Source organism: Sus scrofa, chromosome 3 (assembly GCF_054392235.1).
Source record: "Sus scrofa isolate SSC_HxYL_T2T_F1_AM1 chromosome 3, Sscrofa_HxYL_maternal_Yorkshire_Landrace_v2.0, whole genome shotgun sequence".
Taxonomy (NCBI): Eukaryota; Metazoa; Chordata; class Mammalia; order Artiodactyla; family Suidae; genus Sus; species Sus scrofa.
Window position 1 is genome coordinate 6,692,253 of NC_139385.1, and position 25,544 is coordinate 6,717,796.

General features: G+C 40.2%; 1 protein-coding gene across 2 annotated transcripts in view; it reads left to right on the forward strand.

Moving 5' to 3' along the window:
- The window catches only part of CYP3A29 (cytochrome P450 family 3 subfamily A member 29), a 39,775-nt gene that overhangs the window by 12,150 nt on the left and 2,081 nt on the right, over window positions 1-25,544 (forward strand). For both annotated transcript variants that reach the window (XM_085015922.1, NM_214423.1), the window contains 8 exon segments: window positions 6,170-6,283; window positions 6,531-6,619; window positions 7,932-8,080; window positions 13,313-13,440; window positions 14,661-14,727; window positions 16,063-16,223; window positions 19,303-19,529; window positions 23,606-23,768. In XM_085015922.1, the coding sequence (XP_084872048.1) occupies window positions 6,170-6,283; window positions 6,531-6,619; window positions 7,932-8,080; window positions 13,313-13,440; window positions 14,661-14,727; window positions 16,063-16,223; window positions 19,303-19,529; window positions 23,606-23,768 (1,098 nt within the window).

A 25,544-nucleotide genomic window follows, 5' to 3' on the forward strand; every position in this document is an offset into this window, starting at 1 on the left:
CATCTGTATGTCTTCTTTGGAGAATTGTCTGTTTAGATCTTCTGCTCATTTTTTAATGGGGTTGTTTGTGTTTTTTTTGGTATTGAGCTACAGGAGGTATTTATATGTTTTGGAGATCATTCCCTTGTCAGTTGCTTCATTTGCAAATATTTTCTCCCATTCTGTGTGTGGTCTTTTTGTTTTGTTTAGGGTTTCTTTTGCTGTGCAAAAACTCTTCAGTTTAACTAGGTCCCATTTGTTTATTTTTGTTTTTATTCTCATTACTCTAGGACGTGGACCTGAGAAGATATTTCTATGGTTTTCATCAGAGAGTGTTCAGCCTATGTTTTCCTCTAAGAGTTTTATTATATATATATATATATATGTATAGTCTTATATCTAGGTCTTTGATCCATTTTGAGTTTATTTTTGTGTATGGTGTTAGGAAGTGTTCCAATTTCATTCTTTTACATATAGCTCTCCAGTTTTCCTAGCACCACTTATTGAAGGCACTATATTTTCTCTGTTGTATATTCTTGCCTCCTTTGTCATAGGTTAGTTGACCATAGGTACATGGGTTTAATTCTGGGCTTTCTATCCTGTTCCACTGATCTATATTTCTGTTTTTGTGCCACTACGATAATGTTTTCATGACTGTAGCTTTGTAGTATAGTCTGAAGTCAGGGAGCCTGATTCCTCCAGCTCCATTTTTCTTTTTCAGGATGTCTTTGTCTATTCTGGGTCTTTTGTGCTTCCAAACAAACTTAAAAATATTTTGTTCAAGTTGTGTGAAAAATGTCCTTGGTAATTTGATAGGGATTGCATTGAATCTGCAGATTGCCTTGGGTAGTATATTCATTTTGATAATATTGACTCTTCCAATCCAAGAACATGGTATGTCTTTCCATTTACTTGTGTCATCTTTGATTTCTTTCATCAGTGTTTTGTAGTTTTCAGAATGCAGGTCTTTTGTCTCTTTAGGTATGTTTATTCCTAGGTATTTTGTTCTTTTTGATGTGGTGGTAAATGGGATTTTCCCCCTAATTTCTCTTTCTGATCTTTCATTGTTATTATATAGAAATGCAGTTGATTTCTGTGTATTAATTTTGTATTCTTCAACTTTACCAAATTCATAGATGAACTCTAAGAGTTTTCTGGTAGCATCTTTAAGATTTTCAAAGTATAGTATCATGCCATCTGAAAACAATGACAGTTTTACTGCTTATTTTCCAATTTGAATCCCTTTTATTTCTTTTTCTTCTCTGATTGCTATGGCCAGGACTTCTAAAACTATGTTGAATAGTAGTGGTGAGAGAAGACATCCTTGTCTTGTCCCTGATCTTAGCAGGAATTCTTTCAGCTTTTCACCATTAAGAATGATATGAGTTGTGGCTTTGTATGGCCTTAATTATGTTGAGGTAGGTTCCCTCTATGCCCACTTTCTGGAGGTTTTTTTTTTTTTTTTAATCATGAAAGGGTGTTGGATTTTGTCAAAAGATTTTTCTGTGTCCATTGAGAGGATCATATGTTTTTTTTTTATTCTTGAGTTTGTTAATGCGGTGTATCACACTGGTTGATTTGCAGATATTGAAAAATTCTTGCATCCCTGGGATAAATCCCACTCGATCATGGTGTACAATCCTCTTAATGTATTGCTGGATTCTGTTTGCTACTATTTTGTTGAGGATTTTTGCATCTATGTTCATCAGTGATGTTGGTCTGTAATTTTCTTTTTTGGGAGTATCTTTGGTTTGGTATCAGGGCGATGGTGGCCTCATAGAATGAGTTTGGGAGTGTTCTTTCTTCTGCAATTGTTTGGAATAGTTTCAGAAGGATAGGTGTTAGATCTCTAAATGTTTAATAGAGTTAGCCTCTGAAACCATCTGGTCCTGGACTTTTGTTTGTTGGAAGTTTTTTTTTCTTTTTTTTTTTTTTTTGTCTTTTATAGGGCTGCACCTATGGTATATGGAGGTTCCCAGGCTAGGGGTCTAATCCAGCTGTTGCCACCAGCCTACGCCAGAGCCACAGCAACACCAGATCTGAGCTGTGTCTGTGACCTACACCACAGCTCATGGCAGTGCCAGCTCCTCAACCCACTGAGCGAGGCCAGGGATCAAATCCACAACCTCATGGTTCCTAGTCAGATTCGTTTCCACTGTGCCATGATGGGAACTCCTGTTGGAAGTTTTTAAATCACTGTTTCAATTCCAGTACTTGTGATTGGTCCGTTTATCTTTTCTATTTCATCTAGGTTTAGTTTTGGAATATTTTACTTTTCTAAGAATTTGTCCATTTCTTCCAGGGTGTCTATTTTATTGGCATATATTTGCTTATAGTAGTCTCTTAAAATCCTTTGTATTTCTGAGATGCCCATTGTAACATCTCCTTCTTCATTTCTAATTTTATTGATTTGAGTCCCCTCTCTTTTTTCCTTGATGGATCTGGTTAAGAGCTTATCAATTTTGTTGATCTTTTCAAAGAATCAGCTTTTAGTTTCTTTGATGTTTACTGTGGTTTTCTTCATTTCTATTTCATTTATTTCTTCTCTGATTTTTATGATTTCTTTCCTTCTACTAATTTTGAGTTTTGTATGTTCTTCTCTCTCTAGTTGCTTTAGGTGTAGAGTTAGGTTTTTTTTTCATTTGAGTTTTTGATGTTTCCTGAGGCAGGCTTGTGTTGCTATACACTTTCCTCTCAGAACTGCTTTTTCTGCCTCCTGTAGGTTTTGGGTCGTTGTGTCTTGGTTGTCATTTGCTTCTAGGTATTTTTAAATGTCCTCTTTGATTTCTTCAGTGATCCATTGTTTGTTTAGTAGCCTCTTGTTTAGTCTCCACATGCTTGTGTTTTTGTGATTTTTTTTTCTTGTTGATTTCCAATTGTATACCATTGTGGTCAGAACAGATGCTTGATATAATTTCAATTTTCTTAAATTTACTGAGGCTTGATTTGTGGTCCAGAATGTGATCTACTCTAGAAAATGTTCTGTGTGCACTTGAGAAGAACTGAATTCTGCTGCTTTTGGATAGAATGTTCTATAAATATCTATTAAGTCCATCTGGTCTAATGTATCATTTAAGGCCTGTGTTTCCTTGTTGTTTTCCTGTATGGATGATCTGTCCATTGCTGTAAGTGGGGTGTTCAAGTCCCCCGTTATTATCATGTTGTTGTCAGTTTCTCCTTTTAAGGGTGTTAGCAATTGCCTTATATATTGAGGTTATCCTGTGTTGGGGTGCCTATATATTTAAAATTGTTATATCTTCTTGAATTGATCCTTTGATCATTATGTAATATCCTTATTTGTATCTTATAATATTCTTTATTTTAAGGTCTATTTTGTCTGATATGGGTATTGCTACTCTAGCTTTCTCATGATTTACACTTACATGGAATATTTTCTTCCATCCTCTCACTTTCCATTTGTATTTGTCCCTAGCACTGAAGTGGGTCTCTTGAAGACAGCATATGTATGGGTCTTATTTTTGTATCCATTCATCCAGTCTGTGTCTTTTGGTTGGGGCATTTAGTCCATTTACATTTAAGGAAATTATTGATATATATGTTCTCATTGCCATTTTATTAACTGTTCTGGATTTGTTTTGTTGGTCTTTTTTTCTTTCCTTTTTCTCTTGTTCTCTTCTCCTGTGGTTTGATGACTATCTTGTGTTGTGTTTGGATTGCTTTTCCTTATTTTTGTGTATCTATTGTAGATTTTTGGTTTGCATTTACCCTGAGGTTTTAATATAGGAGTCTATGTATATATATATACAAGATTGTTTTAAGTTTTTTGTCTCTTAATTGGAAGTACCTCTCCATGTCCTTCATTTGTACCATGCTCTTCTCACTTCTGGTTTTTGGTAGCATATTTGTTTGTAGATGATTTCCTACTTTTACTATATGTATGTATGCCTTTACCAGTGAGGCTTTTCATTTCTAATGTTTCTGTTTCTAGTAATAACCTTTTCTTTTCCACATAGTGAAGTCCCTTTAGTATTTGTTGTATGGTTGGTTTAGTGGTTCTGAATTCTCTTAGCTGTTGCTTATCTGTAAAGCTTTTGATTTCTCCTTCGAATCTGAATGAGAGCCTTGCTATGTAGCATAATCTTGGTTTGAAGTTTTTTCCTTTCATCACTTTAAGTATATCATGCCACTCCCTTCTGGCCTGCAGAGTTTCTGCTGAAAAATCTGCCAATAACCTTATTGGAGTTCCCTTATATGTTATTTGTTTCTTTTCCCTAGCTGCTTTCATATGTTCTCTTTGTCTTTAATTTTGGTTAGTTTGAATAATATGTGTCTCGGGGTGTTCCTCATTGGGTTTATTTTATATGGTACTCGTTCTGCTTCCTGGATTTGAGTGAGTAGTTCCTTTTCCATGTTAGGGAGGTTTTTAGCTATTATCTCTTCAAATATTTTCTTGGCCCTTTTCTCTCTCTCTTCTCCTTCTGGCACCCTATAGTATGGATGTTGGAACATTTAACATTGTCGCAGAGTTCCCTTAGACTGTCTTCATTTATTTTCAATCTTTTTTCTCTTTTCTGTTCCACATCAGTGATTTCCACTAGTCTATCGTCCACCTTGCTTGTTCATTCTTCTTCCTCTTGTATTCTGCTGTTGGTTGCTTCTAGAGGTTTTTTTTGTTTTAGTTATTGCATTTTGCATCTCTGCTCGCTTAGTCCTTAAATCTTGTATTTCTTTGCTCAGTGTTTCTTGTAATTTATCAATCTTTGCCTCCAGTTTATTTCTAAGATCTTGAGTCATCTTTACTATCATCAGTCTAAAGTCTTTTTCATGGAGGTTGGTAATCTCTAGATCACTTAGCTGTTTTTCTGGGGTTTTTTTTTGCTGTTGTTCCCTTATCTGAATCATAATTCCCTGCTTGAAGTTCCCATCATGGCGCAGTGATTAACGAATCTGACTAGGAACCATGAAGTTGAGGGTTAGATCCATGACCTTGCTCAGCAGGTTAAGGATTTGATGTTGCCATGAGCTGTGGTGTAGGTCGCAGACGCAGCTCGGATCCTGCATTGCTGTGGCTCTGGTGTAGGCCGGTGGTTACGGCTCCAATTAGACCCCTAGCCTGGGAACCTCCACATGCCATGGGTGCAGCCCTAGAAAAGGCAAAAAGACAAAAAAAAAAAAGAAAAAAGAAAAAGACATAATTCCCTGCTTTTTCATTTTGTATAGATTTTTGGGTGTGGTCTCCTTTTTGCAGACAATAGGGTTATAGCCTCTCTTGCTTCTGCCCCTCTTGAGGCTGAAGATGGAACAGGAGCTTGCTACAGGCTTCCTGATGGGAGGCACTGGTGCCTGCCCACTTGTAGGTGGAGCTGATTCTTACTCCTCTAGTGGGTGGGGCTTTGTCCCTGGATAATATTAGAGGCAGCTGTGTGCTTGGGGTTTTTTTGGCAGCCTGTTTGATGATGGGTGGGGCTGTTTTCCCACCCAGATTATTAGTTGGCCTGGGGATTCTCAGCCCTGATGGGTGGGGTCAGATTTTTCCAAAAAGGCCACATCCAGAGGAGTACATGCTGATGATTATTTCTGAGTCCTTTGCGTCCAATTCCTCTCCCCCATAATGAGCCACAGTCACCCCCTGTTTTCCCAGGAGATCCTCCAAGAACCACAGGCAGGTCTGACCCAGGTTCCTATGGAATCTCTGCTTTGCCCTGGGACCCAGCGCATGTGAAAGCCTGGGGGTGTGCCTTTCAAAAATGGAGTCTCCATTTCCCCGAGTCCTGTGGCGCTCCTGCACACAAGCCCCACTGGCTCTCATTGCCAAATTATCTGGGGGCTTCTCCTCCAAATGCCAGATCCCCAGGCATGGGAACCTGATGTGTGGCTCACAGCTCTCACCCCTGTGGGTGAGCCTCTGCAATACACTTACTTTCCAGTCTGTTGTCTGCCCACCTGCTGGGTATGGGGTTTCTTATATTGCATCATCACCCCTCTTACCATCTTGATGTGGCCTCTTCTTTGTCTTCTGGAGTAGGATATCTTTTTTGATAGTTTGCAGTCTATTTAGTTGAAGGTCCTTCAGCAGTTGGTTGTAATTTTGTTGCTTTTGTGAGAGAAGGTGAGCTCCATTCCTTCTACTCTTCCATCTCAATAACGTGTTCTTATTCAAGACATTTTCTGCAACTGTCGAGACTTCCAAAACTTACAAAGGGTGAATGTGTTTTGCTTTTGACTCTAGTCTTTTGGTCCATTGGGCGCTATGAGAAACGCTCTCTCTCTGGCTGAGGATGAAGAGTGGAAAAGAATCCGAACATTGCTGTCTCCGACCTTCACCAGTGGAAAGCTCAAGGAGGTGAGCAAAGCAGAGGGCTTTCCACTACGAACTTAAATAATGACTCTAGGGACAGGTAGAAAATGGTCATACTCCCTTTCCAAAGAAGAGTCTGCTGAACTTGAGTTTCCTAATGATGTCTTTTATTGTTACACTTTCGAAGATTCAATGTCAAATGTCACTTCCTGCTCCATGCTTGAGAAAGCCAGGTCCTGCTAGGACTCGAGTCTCTGCATTTAACTTCGGGTGGTGTTTATTTTGTGTCTAGATGTTCCCCATCATTAGCCATTATGGAGACTTGTTGGTGAGCAACCTGAGGAAGGAAGCAGAGAAAGGCAAACCTGTGACCATGAAAGAGTAAGTAGAGGTGAAGCTGCGGGGGTTCTGAGCTCTGCTGAGACCCTCCCTCTGCCCATCGCGGAGCCAGATCCCCACTGCTGAGTCACTGTAAGGAGCAGACAGAAGTAGGTGTGTGGTGGTACATCTTCAGGGGGCCACCCTAGATTGAGTGTCAGGGCAGCCAAGAGAGAAGGTGATTTCTGTGTGCATGAGCCAGGGTTTAACTTACCTGTTTACCTGCCACTTTGGCCATTCAGAAAGACAAAAATCCATAGTTTAGAAAAGAGAAACATTACTGTGCCAAAGTTTTGAATGTAGAGTGTATGGAACAGTGGTAGGGAAGGCTCTTGTTATGTTATGGCAGGCAGTGGGTTGGTTAGGAATGTTACAATATAGAACTTGAAACAACTCAAGTTCTTCACAGTTTTCCTGAGGAAAATCCTAAATATTAATTCTTAACCACCCTTTGTTTTTCCTTCAGCCTCAAAAGAGAGAAGCCCATGTAAAGGCTATGCATAAGGTGAACACAGCATCTGCTGTCTAAACAGGAAGAGCAGATGTAAACTGAGAATGTCTCAGGAACACTGAGGACAGAAGACCACTTAATTATGGGATTCTCTATTTCGACTTTGGAGTGATTTATTTTTTTTTTTTCAACTAGGAACATTTTTAGTTCTTACATTTTACAGAAATGATCCTACCCTCAGGGAAATCGTAGATCATTGGAATTGGGGCAGGGTGGTCTTTCAGGAGCTTTAACAGCTGTTTAAGTCAAGGAGGGGTGATGTTTCTGGCAGTTCAGGTAGGGAGCTGCTGTTCTGTAATGTGCAGAAGAGGAATCCATCCTGAGCAGAGGGACTGTGGTGAGGCAAGACCCAGATCAGTGTCTCCTTTCTTGACTCCCCTGGAAGAGTTAATTATTCTTCTTTTTGTCCTGCTCACACATGGTGCCTGTACACCTGTTATTGCCCACAGTTATAACACACAACTGTGTTCTGTCTAATTATGGGTGTCCATCCTTCGATGACTGAGCTCCTTGAGCTTGCGGGGGTGTGTGTGTGTGTGTGTGTGTGTGTGTGTCTAACTTGCCCTAGGGTCCCCACCACCCCGGAACAGGGCCAGCTGCATCATTGGCACCTTGTACACCTCGTGAGTGAGTGAGTGTAGGTAGCACAGATGCTTCATGATCCACCAGGTGGTTCTGGAAGAGTGTGGCTCTTTACCTCTCTTGGCTGGACATCCAATTTTTCCAGGCGCTTCTTGTTACATGCGTTGGGTAAGGCCAGTAAAGAGAGGTTGGTTTGAATTGTTCTTATCTTTCTCTCCTCAGCATCTTTGGGGCCTACAGCATGGACGTGATCACTAGCACAGCATTTGGAGTGAACATCGATTCCCTCAACAACCCACAAGACCCCTTTGTGGAAAACAGCAAGAAGCTCTTAAAATTTAGTTTCTTTGATCCATTCCTTCTCTCATTAAGTATGTGAACTACCTGAATTCTTTTATTTATCCTTCCTTCCATCCCTCCTTCCCACTTCCCTTTATTCCTTTATCCCTTCCTTCCTTTTCCCCTCTTTCCCTCCCTTTCTCTCTCCCTCCATCCCTTCCTTCCTTCTGCTACCTTTTGTTTTTTTTTGGCTGCCCCACATCATGTAAAAACTCCCTGATCAGGGGTGGAATCTGTGCCACAGCAGTGACAATGCTGGATCCTCTATCTGCTGAGCTACCAGGGAACAACTCTTTCTTTTAAAAATAATAGCTTTAATAATAGCTCAATAGCCATATTGAAATGCAATTCATATACCTTATAATGCACCACTGTAAGGTATATTATTCCTGGGTTTTTGCATCCTACCTATCCATCAACAGATGAAATGTACAGGGAAAATATGTACAACATTCAATATATACAATGGAATACACATACACATGCACAATTAAATATTATTCAGCCAGAAGAGGAAGAACATTCTGTCATTTGCAGCAAAGCGGAATGAACTTGAAGGTGTTAAGTGAAATAAGTTGAACAGAGAAAAGCTAATACTTATATATAGAATAACCCCCCCCAAAAAAAAACCCCCCAAGAAACAAAGAAGAAGAAGAAAACCAAACTCATAGAAAAACAAGATCAGGTTTTTGGTTACTAGAGGTGTGGGTTGGTGGAGGGAGAACTGGATAAAACTGGCCACAGGTACACATTTTCAGTTGTTTCATACAAAGTCCTGGCAGTGCTGTATGACAAATTTATACCTTACCAAGAAAGTAGATCCTAAATGTTCTCATCATGAGGGAAGATTTTTTTTTTTGTATCTGTATGAGGTGAGGAATGTTAACTAAACTTATGGGGTTAATTTCACAATATAAGTCATTATGTTGTGCATAAAGAATACGGTATATTATCTCAGCCGTAACTCAACAAAACTGAGAAAAAAAGGTTTTTAATGCAATCAAAGATATGTGCAACCATGACTACAGTCAATTACTGAACATTTTTGTCAAGTCACCAACCTAGTAACTATCACCTCTCAATACCTTTAGCCCTGAGCAACCACAAATCTACCTTCTGTGTCTATAGACTTGCCGACTCGGGACACTTCATATAGGTGAATTATGCAATATGCGGTCTTTTGTGGTTGGCTTCTTTCATTTATCATGATGTTTTCAGGGTTCATCCATCTTGTAGTATATATCAGTACTTTACCTCTTTGTTACGGCCAAGTACTGTTCCATTATATGGACTTTCTGTATTTTGTTTATCCATTCATCAGTTAATGGACATTTGGGTTGGTTCCATCTTATGGGGCTCATGGACAGTGATGAATGCACATTCATGTACAAGTTTTGTTTGAACACCTGTTTTCACTTATAGTGGGAGTATTTAGAGGTGAAGTTGTTGAGTCATAGAGTGACTCTGTTTAACTTATAATTAACTGCCATACTGTTACCCACAGTCTTTTTAAGATAAATGTCTATTGAAATCTTTTGCATATTTATAGTTGGATTGCATTTCGGTTGTTGAGTTTAAGGAGCTCTTGATATATTCTAGATAAGAGCCCGTTATCAGATAGATGATTTAAAAAGATTTTTCCCTTTCTATAGGTGCCTTTTCACGTTAGAAGTACAAAATTTAAAATTTTCATTATGTACAATTTCTGTATTCTTCCTTTTCTTTCCTGTTCCTTTGGAGTCATCTCTAAGAGTCCATTGCCAAATCTGAGTCATAAAGATCTACCCAGTGGTTCTCTTCTAAGAGGTGTATCATTTTAGCTCTTACGTTTAGATCTTTGCTCTATTTTGTGTTTACTTTTGTATTTGGTGTGAGTTAAGAGTCTACTCTTTTTTGCACATAGTCGTCCAGGTGTCCCAGGACTTTTTATTGAAAACTATTTTGTCTCCATTGATATGGTCTTGGAACTCTTATCAACATGGAGTTTACCAGAGAGAAGTGGGTTTATTTCTGGAGTCTAAATTTTATTCTATTTATCTGTATGTCCATTCTTATGCCCATATGACATTGCCTGTTTACTATAGATTTGTGATAAATTTTGAGATCAGGAAGTATGAGTCCTACAACTTTATTCTTTTTCCCCCCCAAATTGTTTTGGCTCTTCTGTGCCCTTTGCAACTGCATATGAATTTGAAAGTCAGCTTTTCAATTTCTATCAACAACAACAACAACAACAACAACAACAACAACAACAACAAAAAACCCCAGCTAGGATTCTGATAGAGAATGCCTTAAATCTGTAGATTTGGTATCTTGACAGTGTGTAGTGTTCTTAAACATACATGCAATATTTTTCATTTATTTATACCATTTTTATTTCAACAATGTTGCAGTTTTCAGGGTAGAAGTTTTTCACTTATTTTATTAAATTACTCCTAAATATTCTGTTTTTTTGATGTTATGTAAATAGAGTCATTTTCTTAATTTAACTTTTGGGTTATTGACTACAGTATATAGAAATGGGAGTTCCTGAGGCTCAGCAGTAACAAATCTGACTAGTATCCATGAGGACATGGGTTTGATCCCTGCCCTTGCTCAATGGGTTAAGGATCCCATGTTGCTGTGACTATAGTGTAGGCTGGCAGCTGTAGCTCTGATTCGACCCCTAGCCCAGGAACTTCCATAGGCTGCAGGTGTGGCCTCAAAAAGGCAAAAAAAAAAAATGAAAAAGGAAATGGAATTGATTTTGGATATTAATTTTGTTTCCTGAATCCCTGTTGAAAATTGTGTATTAGTTCTAATAGGATGTTAGTGTATTATTTAGAATTTTTTATATATAAGATCATGTTATCTGATGGTAGAGGAGTTTCACTTTATTTCCCATATGGGTGCATTTTATTATCTTTTGTTGCCTAATTCCCCTGGCTAGAACGTCTAGCACAATGTTGAGTGGAAGTGGTAAGAGAAGCTTCCTAGTCTTGTTCTTAAACATATTCAGTGTGGTATTAGATAACTTTTCTCATAAATGCCTTTTATCAAGTTGAGGAAATTCTCTTCTGTTTCTGTTTGTTGAGTGCTTTTATCACAAGAGTGTGTTACATTTTGTGACATGATTTTTATGCATCTATTAAATGGTCATCTGATCATTGTTTTTTACTCCTTTGATATGATACCCTCTACAACTTAATTATGGTGTGTATCACTTTTTATATGTTCCTGGATTTAGTGTGCTAGTATTTTGCTGAGGATTTTTGCAACCATGGTATACGTTATGTAGGTCTATAGTATATAGACATATACAGAAAAGTGATTCAGTTACACACACACACACACACACACTTTTTCAGATTCTCTTCCATCATAGGTGATTACAAGATATTAAGTATACATAGATTTTCTTTCTTTCTTTCTTTCTTTCTTTCTTTCTTTCTTTCTTTCTTTCTTTCTTTCTTTCTTTCTTTCTTTCTTTCTCTTTCTTTTTTTTTTCTTTCATGGCTGTGGCATATAGGAGTTCATGGGCCAGGGCTTGAATCTGTGCCACAGTAGCTACTCAAGCTCTAACAGTGACAAAGCCAGATCCTTGATCTACTGAAGCACCAGGAATCTCCCATAGATTTCTTTATAATCCTTCTCTCTTTTTCTCTTAAGGGTCACACATGTGGCGTGTGGAAGTTCACGGGCTGGGGTAGAATGCGAGCTTCAGATGCAGGCCTACACCACAGCCATAGCAATGCAGAATCTGAGCTGCATCTGCAGCTTGCAGCAATGCCAGATCCTTAACCCACTGAGCGAGGCCAGGGATTGAATGGGCATCCTCACAGACATTATGTTGGGTTTTTATTTTTTATTTTTATATTTTGTCTTTTTAGGGCTGCACCCATGGCATATGGAGGTTTCCAGACCAGGGGTAAAATGGGAGCTGCAGCTGTGCCACAGCCACAGCAATGCCAGATCCAAGCCGCATCTGCAACATATACCACAGCTCACGGCAATGCCAGATTCATAACTCACTGAGCAAGGCCAGGGATTGAACGTGAATCCTCATGGATACTAATCATATTCATTTCCACTGAGCCATGATGGGAATTCCTATGTTGGGTTTTTAACCCACTGAGCCAAAATAGGAACTCTTTCCTTTTTTTAAAAGTCAGTTGTAATCCCACCTCTTTCATTTCCAATGCTAGAAATTTGATTGTTTTTTCTTGGCCCATCTAGCTAAAATATCTTTTCAAGACATCATCTTTTGGTTTCATGGATTTTCTCCATTATTTTTTATTCTCCTGTTCATGACAGTTTCTTCACTTGTCTTTACTCTTTTCTACCTTCTGCTTATTTTATTTTATTTTATTTTTTGCTCATCTCTTTTTAGTGTGTTAAGGTAGAAAGTATGATTCTTCATTTGAGATCTTTTTTTTGTTTGTTGTTTGCTTTTTAACTCTACAACCAGGGCATATGGAAGTCCCCAGGCTAGGGGTCAAATCAGAGCTAGAGCTGCGGGCCTACCCCACAGCCACAGCAACACGGGACCTGAGCTGTGTTTGTGACCTACACTACAGCTCAGAGCAATGCTGGATCCCTAACCCACTAACCTCCTAACCCACATCTCATGGGTACTAGTTGGATTTGTTTCCACTGCTCCACAATGGGGGCTCCTATTTGAGATATCTGTTCTTCTAAAGTCTAAACTTATAGCCATAAATATCTCTCTGAGCACTGCTTTTGCTACATCTCATCCGTGTGGTATATTGTGTCTTCATTTTTGTTCACCGGAAAGTAATTTCTGAATGTATCTTTTTCAACCCATTGGTTATTTAGGAGTGTGCTATTTAATGTCCACATATTTTCTTTCTGTTATTGATTCCTAATTACATTCATTGTGGTATAAAGATCTACTTTGTATTATTTCTATCATGATTTTCATTTGTTAAACAGCATGATTCATTGAAATATCCAACTATGATCTGGTTTCTCCAAAGAGAGGCCAGTCCAAGAATTAAAGATTATGAATTCCAGAATATAATCATGTCCTCTGATCATTACAAACATGCACAAAGGGCCACTGATCTCACTACTGCAGTGATGCCCCCTACATGTGGATGTGCTCAGTCATTGGCTCGGAAGTCTCAGTAAAAGTCATAGAGGCACTGGCTCCCGGCTGAGTGTCCTGGTGGTTTTACTTCTTTGATTTTGGTAGAGCACATGGTAATTGCTCCAGGGAAACTTTGCAAATTCACCGTGCTTCCTTTTATCTTTTTTCCCTGCAGTATTCTTTCCATTCCTCACCCCGATCTTCGAAGTATTAAACATCACTCTGTTTCCCAAAAGTTCTGTGAATTTTTTCACGAAATCTGTGAAAAGGATGAAAGAAAGTCGCCTCACAGATCAACAAAAGGTAAAGTCAGCTGGTGGTTTCCTGAGGGTGTTCACTGTTTAATGAACTGACTGTACTGTACACATGTGGCTTGTGCATATCTCTGCATTTTTAAAGGAAGGTAGAGAACTGTAGTGTTTAGAACAGGAGGGTTTTGAAATCTGGGGGAGTGAAGAAAGAGGTGATTGGGGAAAAAAATGAGAATATGAGTCAGAGAGTAATGTTTACATAGAAGGATAGGTATACCAATCAGTATATTACTCTGTAAATATTATTGAGGTAAGAAGTGGACCGCTTTCCTTCAATAAATTGTCAAGGGGTAAAAATTACTGTTTAAAAATGATTTTACTGGTATTGTAATTTCCTCACATATTAGACTGGCAAAGAACCACTTCAACTTCAAGCCTCCTACCTCACAGATGGTCCAATGGAAGCCCCATGAGGCACCTGTGGGGTGTAGCCTATGGTACATTTGAGCCTCTCATAGTCTGGGTGGGCAGGGGTTTTCTCTGGGTGATGAGGCTGCAAGCTGGTTAACCAGCTTTGCCTTTGCGAGGTCTGGAGACCAGCACAGGGACGCCTGCAGGTCAGCAGGTACAGGGCTGGGTACCCAGGGTGGTCCTGGAGGTTGTGCAGAGATCTAGAAGGATCAGGAGCTTGAAGATGCTTCTACAGAAGCTGCCGATGAACTCTGCAAAGGTCAGGGGCTCCATTTATATGGCCCTTCCTTAGGAATTAGGAGTTCCCTGGTCACCTAGCAGTTAATCATCTGGAATCACTGCTGTGGTGCAAGTTCAATCCCTGGGTCAGGAACAAGAAAGAAAGAAAGAGAGAGAGAAAGAGAGAAAGAAAGAGAAAGAAAGAATAAAAGCTGGAGGGAAATAAGGGATTGAAGTCATGACTGTTCTCCTGAGCAAACAGACATGACAGGAAAGGGGCTAGAGTATTCTTTGGCTAAGGAGCTGTTTCAAAAGTCAGAAAAGCCAAAGATCAGAGAGAGTAAGGACCAAAAGGCAGTTGGATACGATGGCTGGATTTCTCTCCGAAACACATCTTGCTCTCCAGGTTTTGTAGGTGGTGTCAGCGTTCACTGAGGACTCAGGTAGTGCTTCTTAGACTTCTAGTCTTTTAAGGGACCACATTCTCAGGAAAGAGGTTACATAGCATCTCCTGATTTATCTCTGACTTCACAAGTGACTTTCTGTTATTGAAAACATTGACATGTCTCTTTCTGCTTCCAGCGCCGAGTGGACCTTCTTCAGCTGATGATTAACTCCCAGAATTCCAAAGAAATGGACCCCCATAAAAGTAACCACAGAGGGGTCAGGGGGGCCTCTGTGGGGAGGCCCAGAGGAAGGGGTGGTTCTGAAAATGTGCAGGAAGTTTTCTAGACAGATGAGCATATCTGCCCCATTGAAGAAAGTAACACATTTAGAGAGAAACGGTAGCCTGAGGTGCTTCCTAGAAGTGGGCAGGCACAACTTTGTTCAGAGCTTGAAGGGCAAGTGCAGCAAGGAGGTCAGGCCCAGAAGCCAGTCCTGGTCTGTGCATCCCCTACAGCAGAGCCTCTGGGGCCCTTGTTTCCAGTGTGGACGCTCAGGCTCCTCCAGACCCACTGAGTCAGAGCCTCTGCCTGGAAATTTGCATCAAGGCTTCATCACATCAGGAGGCACAAGCCCCAGTGCTGGTGACCTTAACTTGGAACACTTGGGAAATTCGTGTTCACTAGATTACTTAAAGTTTAATTTTTTCCTGTGATTAATAAGTAACTTGTGGGAGAAGGCTTTGAGACTGTAAATATCCTGTTAATCATCAAATTGTCATCTACTAGTTTTTCAAATGTGGATAGTTCTTGACTGAAACCTTCGTTGCTCTGATGGTGGCAACACCATGGCTTTCTACAAGTCCATCATTTTTCTGGATTTATGAGTTGATATTCTTTCGAAGGGAGCGCTGTCCATCCTCCCTCATCCCCTCATTTGTTTATTTAGTTATATCATGATGATCTCATGCAGAGCTAACTTACTCTCTTACATAATTCTTTATTTTGATTCTCAAATTGTCCGAGGTTTTATTCACTGGAGTTTTCAAGTGCGATCCTTCTTCTTCTTCAATCTTTTCTTCTTCTTCCTCTTTAATCTTTTTTTTTAATGGACTATTTAAAAATTTTTTTTAAAGCAGTTAGGTTCAGAGCAAAACTGAGTGGAAAGTACAGAGATTTCCAATATACATCTGGTCCACAAAACACACAACATCCCCCATTATCCAAAGATAATACCGGAGTTGTGCCCTTGTTGCAATGAATGAATGTACATTGATACATTAGTATCACCCCAAGTCTATAATTGACCTTAGGGTTCATTCTTGGTGTACATTCCATGGGTATTGAAAAATGTGTAAGGAGGTATCCCCATGATTACAGCATACAGAGTATCCAGTATCCTTTCAATCTATCGTTTTTAGGGAACTTCCTTTCTGAAGTAAGGCAGTTCGGGTTTCTCTTTTAATTCCCCTGAGCAGCCCTGGAACCAACCATTTCTCCAAGGAGCTCTGGTTCCCTTTACTAAGAAACAGTATTTAGAAATCAAAGTTTGGGATCTAGGATTCTCATTGCACCCTAAAATGTCTTTCATCTCCTTTTAGGTCTGTCCAATGAAGAACTTGTGGCCCAAGGTATTATTTTTATTTTTGCTGGCTACGAGACCACTAGCAGTGCTCTCTCCCTCCTTGCGTATGAATTGGCCACTCACCCTGATGTCCAGCAGAAGCTGCAGGAGGAGATTGAGGCAACTTTCCCCAATAAGGTGAGTGATGATACCTGGCGGGGGGAGGGAGGAAGGTGAATCCTAAGCAGGATGCCTGCTTGCTCCTTCTTGGGAGATTTTTGCCCAAAAAAGGTGAATCTCAAATCTTTTACCTGCACTGTTTCGGAATGATCTAAAGCATACAAAACAGAAAAAAATAGGACTTACCTGCTGCACACAGATCTATAGGCACTGTGAAAAAAGTGCTGGTACTGGCATGTCATATATGATATGTCATGTAAAAGCCACACAGCCTCAGTGGCATCTGATAGGAAGCATCTATCACTCCAGTGTCTGCATCTGTTGACTTGGCTGGACTTGCTTTGGTCTGACTATTGCTCCTCTGGGCTGGCCGTGGCTCAGCTGGCCTGGCCGACTCAGCTCCACACATCTCTCATAGCCCACGTCTGCTTCTAGGGCAGTGGCAGGTGTCAAGAGCAAGAACCCCAATCATGTGGGTGTCCCCAAAACCCTGCTAGCATCACACTGAGCCCACTTCCCACTGGTTCAAAGTGAGCCACCTGGTCAACCTGAGTCAGAAGAGGAGGGTGCCAAAACGCTAGATGGCAAAGGACGTGGACTCAGGAAGGGGTGGAAAACTGGGACCTTTAATTCCGTCTACCACCCTGGGACCAGGAGGAGGCATGAGACAACAAGGGCATAGGAAAGGAAATAGAGGACATGAGCTTGGGTCCTGGCTGTGGTTTTGGACAAGCCTAGAGTCCTAGGTCCTTCAAATACAAGGTAAGGATGCATCCTAGGACCTCCCTGGTTTAGAGATGGTCTGTCGTCACTGGTAAACGCCGTATTGGGATGCTTTTGATGCAATAAGATGAGCAGGTCACTAAGAGACAAACACTAGTTAAGCATTGGGTTCTCCCCTTTTTAGTGTATTACTTATAATAACAACATTCTTGGCTAACATTTGCTTCTTACTATATACATCTATTCTGTATAGGTCTCTATAGGTCTGTTTTCTACTTATAAATGAATCTGAGTTTCATAAAATTCTGATTTAAGTCAGGAGAGGCTAGGTTATGCCTCAGTAGCAGATGAGCCCCCAAATCTCTGAGCTCTCATAGCAAAGATTTACTTCTCATCCGCATTTCCTTGCGCAAAATGGATTATCAGTGGAGGGTGGGAGTCCAAACTCTATTCCACACAGTTATTCCAGGAAACAGAGTAGAAGGTCCCAGCATCCTGGACCTGCATTATCTGGGCACGAGGTCTTCGTGTTTGGGGAATAAAGACCTCGAGCACTATTCACTGGCTTTTCAAGTGTTTGGTTCCTGAATTGACATAACCACCTCAGTTCACAGCCCATTGGCAAAGCTGGTTTCCTGTAACTTCAAGTGGACTGGGAAATAAGGGGACCATGTGGATATTGGGGAGCAGTGAATGTCTCTGCCACACAACCCTAGGACGGGTCAACTCTGATGATCTCCATGCAGCATTTCAGAAAACTGAGCTACAGAGAGATGAAGCACTTGCATGCACCAGCCTTGTGCCTGGTAGTGAAGATGCCAAGCTGGGAGCCAGGGTGTTGGCTCCTGAGCCTTGTCACCCTCTACAGTATTACCCCTGAACTATAACCCATGTGACAGCTCCATATCACCCTTACCATCTCCGATCTCTGCCCAATCTGGAGTTCTTGGTGGGTATGGAGCCCTGGCCTCTGGGGCTGGAGTTGCCTGTTTAGACCCTCACACCTTACAGTCAGACCTGAAGGGACAATAATGGGGCTGAGGTGGGTGCTCCGATCCTCTTATAACTTTCTCTGGAACTGAAATTGTGTTCCTGGTAGCACCCATTTTACCTTTCTATTGCTTATTTGGTTTAAAAAATAACTGGTTTCTCCTAAACTTATTTATAGAGATTGTATAATGTATAGTGTTTTCACATTTTACATGTATATTCAAGAGAATTAACAGTCATTACTTTTTAACCTTAAAACTTTCTGTTAAATAGGAAAATTGCACTTTCACACATACCCTTTCCTTAGTACAGATGTGTGGCTTTTCTTTTAAAAAGGTGACTTTGGCATATTTCACTTAAGAGTAAAGGTCATATTCTAAAAACTCTGATTTGAACTTTGGCATATTTCACTTAAGAGTAAAGGTCATATTCTAAAAACTCTGATTTGAAAGATACATGCACCCCAGTGTTCATGGCAGCACTGTTTACAACAGCCAAGATAATGGACATAACCTAACGTCCACTGACCAATAAATGGATAAAGAAGAATGTGGTGTGTGTGTGTGTGTGTGTGTGTGTGTGTGTGTGTGTGTGTGTGTGTGTGTGTGGATCCATAATATTACTCAGCCATAAAAAAGAACAAAATAAGCTATTTGCAACAACATAGATGGACCTAGAGATGATCATACTAAGTGACAGAAGTCAGACAAAGACAAATATCATATCATGTCGCTTATATGTAGAATCTAAAAAATGATACAAGGAAACTTATTTATAAAATAGAAACAGACTCACAGACTTCGAAAACAAATGTATGGTTACCAAAGTGGAAGTGGGAGGGCAGGATAAATGAGATGAAGAGATACCCACTACTCTATATAAAAGAGATAAGCATCTACGACTTACTGTATCGCACAGGGAACCATATAGTCAATATCTTATAATAAACGAGAATAGAAAAGAATGTGAAAAAGAATATATGCATGTATATGTATAAATGTATAAATGCGTCGCTTTGCTCTACACCTGAAGCATTGTAAATCAACTATACTTCAATAAAAAAGAGTAAGGGTCATATTCTATTAGTCACATTTTTTCTTATAAGGAAGAAAATACACTGCATGATGATGTGTGGGATTTTGGACCCTGTTTAGGGGATTGTCCCTAAAGAGTTTCCCATTGTTGTAACAACTCCACCTATCTCAGTGGGCCATTGAACAGGTCCAAGTACATGATAGATATTGAAATTTCTATAAATCATAAGATCCTTTACTGTTTATAGAGTATTCTCTGGAGCGCCTTAACATTTCAGTAGGACTACGTAGACTGAGTTGAAGGTTGATCCCAAATCTTAATTTATCAAAACTGGTTTCTTTCTTCCCAGGCACCTCCCACCTACGATGCCCTGGCACAGATGGAGTATCTTGACATGGTAGTGAATGAAACTCTTAGATTATACCCAATTGCTGCTAGACTTGAGAGGGCCTGTAAGAAGGATGTGGAAATCCATGGCGTGTTCGTTCCCAAAGGGACCGTGGTGGTGGTGCCAGTCTTCGTGCTTCACAGAGACCCGGACCTCTGGCCAGAGCCTGAGGAGTTCCGTCCTGAAAGGTACAAGACCCCAGGGAAGGGGACCCACCCTGATCCTCTTTGGTGCTTGCATATTCTGTCAACTCTTATTATAGGTGACAAATGGGTGATCATGCAGTCGTTTATTTGTATATATTTTGTGATTAGAAGATTTTTCTCTTTAAGAGTGTTCATTGTTTGACTCAAAATTATACTAACTCTAGAAAATTACAGTTGTTTGCATTCCTAATACCTTAAGATACCCATCAATATGTAGGATATATCCCTATGGACATTTTTCTATATATATAGATTCTTAATACTTTGAATGGCATTATATATAATTTGATTTTGTACTTACACCTGATTTAACAGTAAACTCTAAACAACATTCTATGTATATAGATTTGCTTCATATGCCATAATTTACCTAACAGCTATCTTATTTTAGGTGTCTAGTCTTTTATTTTCTTTAAGCCATTCTGTATGTTCTCTTTAGCTCTTTGAATTCACTACCAGTGTTCCCATGTTGCATTTTTTTCCTTTTTTTTAGTTTCCCCAATACATTATTTTTTTCCTACTGTACAGCATGGTGACCCATTTACATATACATGTATACATTCTTTTTTCTCACACTGTCATGCTCTATCATAAGTGACTAGACATAGTTCCCAGTGCTAACACAGCAGGATCTCATTGCTAATCCATTCCAAAGGCAATAGTCTGCATCTATTAAGCCCAAATTCCCTGTCCATCCCAATCCCTCCCCCTCCCCCTTGGCAACCACAAGTCTATTCTCTAAGTACATGATTTTCTTTTCTGTGGAAAGTTTCATTTGTACTGTATATTAGATTCCAGATATAAGTGATCTCATGTGGTATTTGTCTTTCTCTTTCTGACGTACTTCACTCAGTATGAGAGTCTCTAGTTCCATCCATGTTGCTGCAAATGGCATTATGTCATTCTTTTTTATGGCTGAGTAGTATTCCATTGTGTATATATACACCACATCTTCCTAATCCAATCATCTGTTGTTGGACCTTTGGGTTGTTTCTGTGTCTTGCCTATTGTGTATAGTGCTGCAATGAACATGTGTGTACATGTGTCTCTTCCAAGGAAAGTTTTGTTCAGATAGATGCCCAAGAGTGGGACTGCTGGGTCATATGGTAGTTCTATGTACAGTTTTCTAAGGTACCTCCATACTGTTCTCCATAGTGGTTGTACCAGCTTACATTCCCACCAACAGTGCAGGAGGGTTCCCTTTTCTCCACAACCCCTCCAGCATTTGTTATTTGTGGACTTATTAATGATGGCCATTCTATCCAGTGAGAGGTGGCATCTCATGGTAGTTTTGATATGCATTTCTCTAATAATCAGTGATGCTGAGCATTGTTTCAAATGCTAGTTGGCCGTCTGTATATCTTCCTTGGAGAAATGTCTATTCGGGTCTTTTGCCCATTTTTCAATGGGGTTGTTGGCTTTTTTGCTGTTGAGTTGTAGAAGTTGTTTGTATAGTTTAGAGATTAGGCCCTTGTCAGCTGCATCATTTGAAACTATTTTCTCCCATTCTGTAAGTTGTCGTTCTGTTTTCTTTTTGGTTTCCTTCGCTGTGCAAAAGCTTGTCAGTTTGATTAAATCCCACTGGTTTTGCAAATCAATGAAATTAGAACACACCCTCACACCATGGATGAAAATAAACTCAAAATGGCTTAAAGACATAAGATATCATCAAACTTCTGGAAGAGAACAGAGGCAAAACATTCTCTGACATCAACCTTACAAATGTTTTCTCAGGTCAGTCTCCCAAAGCAACAGAAATAAAAGCAAAAATAAACCAATGGGACCTCATCAAACTGACAACCTTTTGCACAGCAAAGGAAACCATTTTTTTAAAAACCCTTGCCTTCACTTCCATTTCCTCCAGCATTATAGTGGAATGCAGGCTGGGGACGTAGAAGCCTCATCCCTGTGGATCAAGCAGCTTCACTGAGGATGGAGGTGCACACAGGCCCGGGTGCTGTCTGTGGCTACAGTCCTGGGCCAGCTCCTTCTACTCAGTATTTGTTGACCTTCTGCAGAGAAGTCCTCTCAGACATCTGAGACTTCCTCCTTGGAGGGGTTGAGCATCCTCTTCCAGGAATTCGGAGCCAAGGTCTGGCTTGGACACAGCTTGGACTCCAGAGGGAGTTAATGCTTCCCATTTGAGTATCAGGAGCAAAATTTGGAGAGAACTTTTAGGGCACTAGCTGGGATCTAGACTTTTATCGTCCCCTGACTATAAGCTCCCTGATGGCAGGGACTTTGCCATATTGGCCATGGTGCCCCTGGTGCTGACATAACCTCTACCCATAGCACTTGTTGAAAGAGGAGTTCAGAACCAAGTCTTCTGTGTTCTGGGCCAGGGAACCTCCAAGCTCAGTAGCGCCCCCTCCTGGAGCTTCAGGAACCTAAAACCAGAGACCACTCTGCATTTCTCTGATTTGTTCAGATGTCAAGCAGAGAGTTCGTGCCTCCCTATGTGTCAGGGCCTGGGCCAGGCAGTGAGAAATCCAAATGTTAAAAAACAATGCCTATTATGGAGAATATTGGACATATACACAAGTATATATGTATTTGATAGACACAGAATCATATTCTGTAGGTACAAGTTGATACAAGTCTATGGCATACTTTTGATGTGTCTGTATGTGCCCATTTCCTGCCCAGCAGCCATCAGCCCATGTCTCTGCCCTAATCACATACCACTGCTGCCCTTCTACCAAATCCTATATTATTTGAAGTCACATCATCAGTAAATATTCCAGGATGTTTTGCAACATAGGGACTGTTTAAAATATATATAACAACAGTGCCATTGGAACTTTCCCCACATCCACATTGAGAAGTCAAACTTGAATAAAACAGAGGTCTAACCATCAAGGAATGTATAGGCTACTGGAGCAGATTGGCAAGGACATCAGTGATTATACTAAAGTGAATCATGTGTCCACTACATCTTCTAACCTAAGCATCTTCTGTGTGTGGGAGAGAGAGAGAGAGAGAAACAGACAAGTATATGTATATGCAATGACACAAGGGGAGGGGAGGAAAATAACAATTTAAATCCTCAGAGATGTTTCACCTGCTTCCTTTTTCCACAAGCACCCGACCAATAGAAATATCCATGGAGGCAGAACCCATGTGCCCTTCAATCTGTCTCGTTTCCTAACTACCTTTCTGAGCATGATCGTGTCACCACCCTGAATACAATTTTGTGTTTAAAGATACATTTTTTTTGGAAGCAACCAAGAATAATTTATTAGCCAGTATTCAAAATTTTATTACTTAAAACGGAGTAAATATTGACATATCTCTTAAGTTGCATCTAAATGCTGAACTAAACTTTAAACAATAGAAAATTTCTATTCAGTAGAAAGTCTTTATATATATGTAATTTATATATATAAATATGTAACTTATATAGAAATATATATGAAATTTATATATAAATATATATGTAGTGTATATAAATACACGTGCAACCTATATATATATGTATGTAATATATAAATATGTGTGTAATTTATATAAATATATATGTAATTTTTTCCCACATAGGTTATTACAAATTATTGAGTAGGTTTCCCCGAGCTGTACAGTGGGTTCCTGTTGCTCATATGTTCTTTTTTATTTTATTTTATTTTCCCACTGTACAGCAAGGGGATCGAGTTATCCTTACATGTATATATATATATTTTCCCCCACCCTTTGTTCTGTTGCAACAACTCATATGTTCTATACAGGAGTGTGTATATGTTACTTCCACCGTGCAAATTCCTCCCTCCCTGCCAGTGCGTCCCTGCTGGTAACCCTAAGATTGTTTTTGAAATCTGAGTCTCTTTCTGTTCTATAAATAAGCACCCTTGCCTCACTTTTTTTAGATTCCACATGTAAGGGATATCATATGATATTTATAAAGATACGTTTTATTTAAATGCATTCATTTCCTCTCCTCAACAGGACTGAAAGCATCTACAGGATGAGGAGAATGGGAAGGAATGGTCCAGCAGTTAAGTTAAAACCTCAGACCCGGTGTTTTGTTTCATTAACTTTTGTTTCTTCGCCTCTTGTGGAACCAGGTTCAGTAAGAAGCACAAGGACACCATAAATCCTTACACTTACCTGCCCTTTGGGACTGGACCCCGCAACTGCATTGGCATGAGGTTTGCCCTCATGAACATGAAACTCGCTCTCGTCAGAGTCCTGCAGAACTTCTCCTTCAAACCTTGTAAAGAAACACAGGTCAGACAGTTACCTATCTGCATTAATAGTGTTTTATTGGGAGGGTCCCTGTCTCTCTCGTTCTCTCTATATGTTACTTATTCAAAGAAAAATGTATTCTATTAGCCAAGAATCTATTTGGAGCCATCTGTGACCTTAAATTGTCAGTTAGCTCTTCAGGGCTAAGTCTGTGGCTTTGTAGAGACCCAACTATGAAGGTCAACTGGGGTCCATTCAGTTAGCGTGGCATGACGTGGCTACATGCAGTCCATGAACTTGAGCAACACTGTAAATTTGGTTTCAAGTCCTCTGGAAGGAAAAGACGTGTGTGCACAGTCATTGTAGAAATGATCATATCATGACCTTTCAGTGATGCTCCTCTCCCCCGGAGCTTACAGAAGCTCTCCCTGCAGAAGTTCTCAGCCACTGCTAGTTAATGAAATTGATGGGGCGGCTTTAAAACTAATCCTGATGCCGGCATCAACGCAGACATTCTAAAATAATTCTCCTAAAGTGTTAAATCCAAAATAACCTGTTGATTCTCACGTGTACCCAAAGCGAGAATCCCTGATTGAAATCTTTTCTGCCAGATGTGAAGGATCCCACAGTCCCCTCACCTTCCAGGGTCCTGCTACCATCACACTGGGCTCCCTTTTCATTCCAGTAATAACTCTGTGTGTGTTCTTCCCTCTCTCCCCCCATTGTGCTCTCACCCTTCAAGTTCTAGTTCAGTCCCCAAGCCCCTCCATGGAGCCGTCCCCATCCAGTCCAGGGCCCATTCTCCCCTCTGCTGTGTCATCACATGGGTCCTACCAGCTAACTTAATACTTTGTCATTGAACCATTTCCTTTGCATCTTAGAATGTCTTTAAATCCAACGCCTCATTTTATTCCTTTTATATACTCCCGAAGATGCCTCGCAGTCATCTGGGTAAATGCTTAAAGAGAGACTTACCATTAATTTAGAGCTCTTGGATATAGATTTTGAGTAGTTTGAACTTTAAACATTCACAAATGATTTTTGTGTACATGCTTGTTTTTTGTGTATCTTTTTATCTGCAGGGGAAATAGACACATACCATTTGGAATGTTAAAATAGGAAGTGTTACAGTTATAGAAAAATCTGGAATCTCTCCTCTGAGGAGAACAGACAACAGTTTCCATTGCTTCATAGTAAGCCCGGACCTTTAAGAAGGCTTATTTCTAGGACTCCGGCTCTTTAGAAGCAGCTGCTCCCTTGAGTAGGTTCTCAGGGAAGAGGTCAGAGATACTTGTGTGATACTTGTGTGCATCTGTGTGGCATCCTGTACATGCGCACAGACAGAGGGCTCAGCCCTGAGAGAAGGGGAACCTCTGGCACACATGAGAAGGGCAGATGCCCCCTGCAAGCTCCACCCAGTCAGCCCCAGGCTGGGGCTTCTCCCCTCTGTGACAATTTGTCTGCCCTTCAGTCAACTGAGTTAGAAGGTCACTCTGTGGGCTCCCTCAACACTGAAGGAGTGATGGGGTGAGAATGGGGCTAAAAGTATCAGACAAAACACTGCAGGTCTTCAGAGGTTCAGCATTTGCACTACACTTGGGAGCCAGAAAATATTAAACAATAGGCATAATGCTTCACAAACACCTCTTCCCATCACAAAACTGTCTGGGTTTTCTACTGAGAGAGGTCCTTGGACTCTTTAGAAGTCGAGGAAGGCACATGCAGTTAAAATGTGTGCTACCCATTCGGGATTACCTTGCAGATTCCATCATATGCAAAATTATGTCCATATCCATTTTCAAGAAATTTTGCCACGAT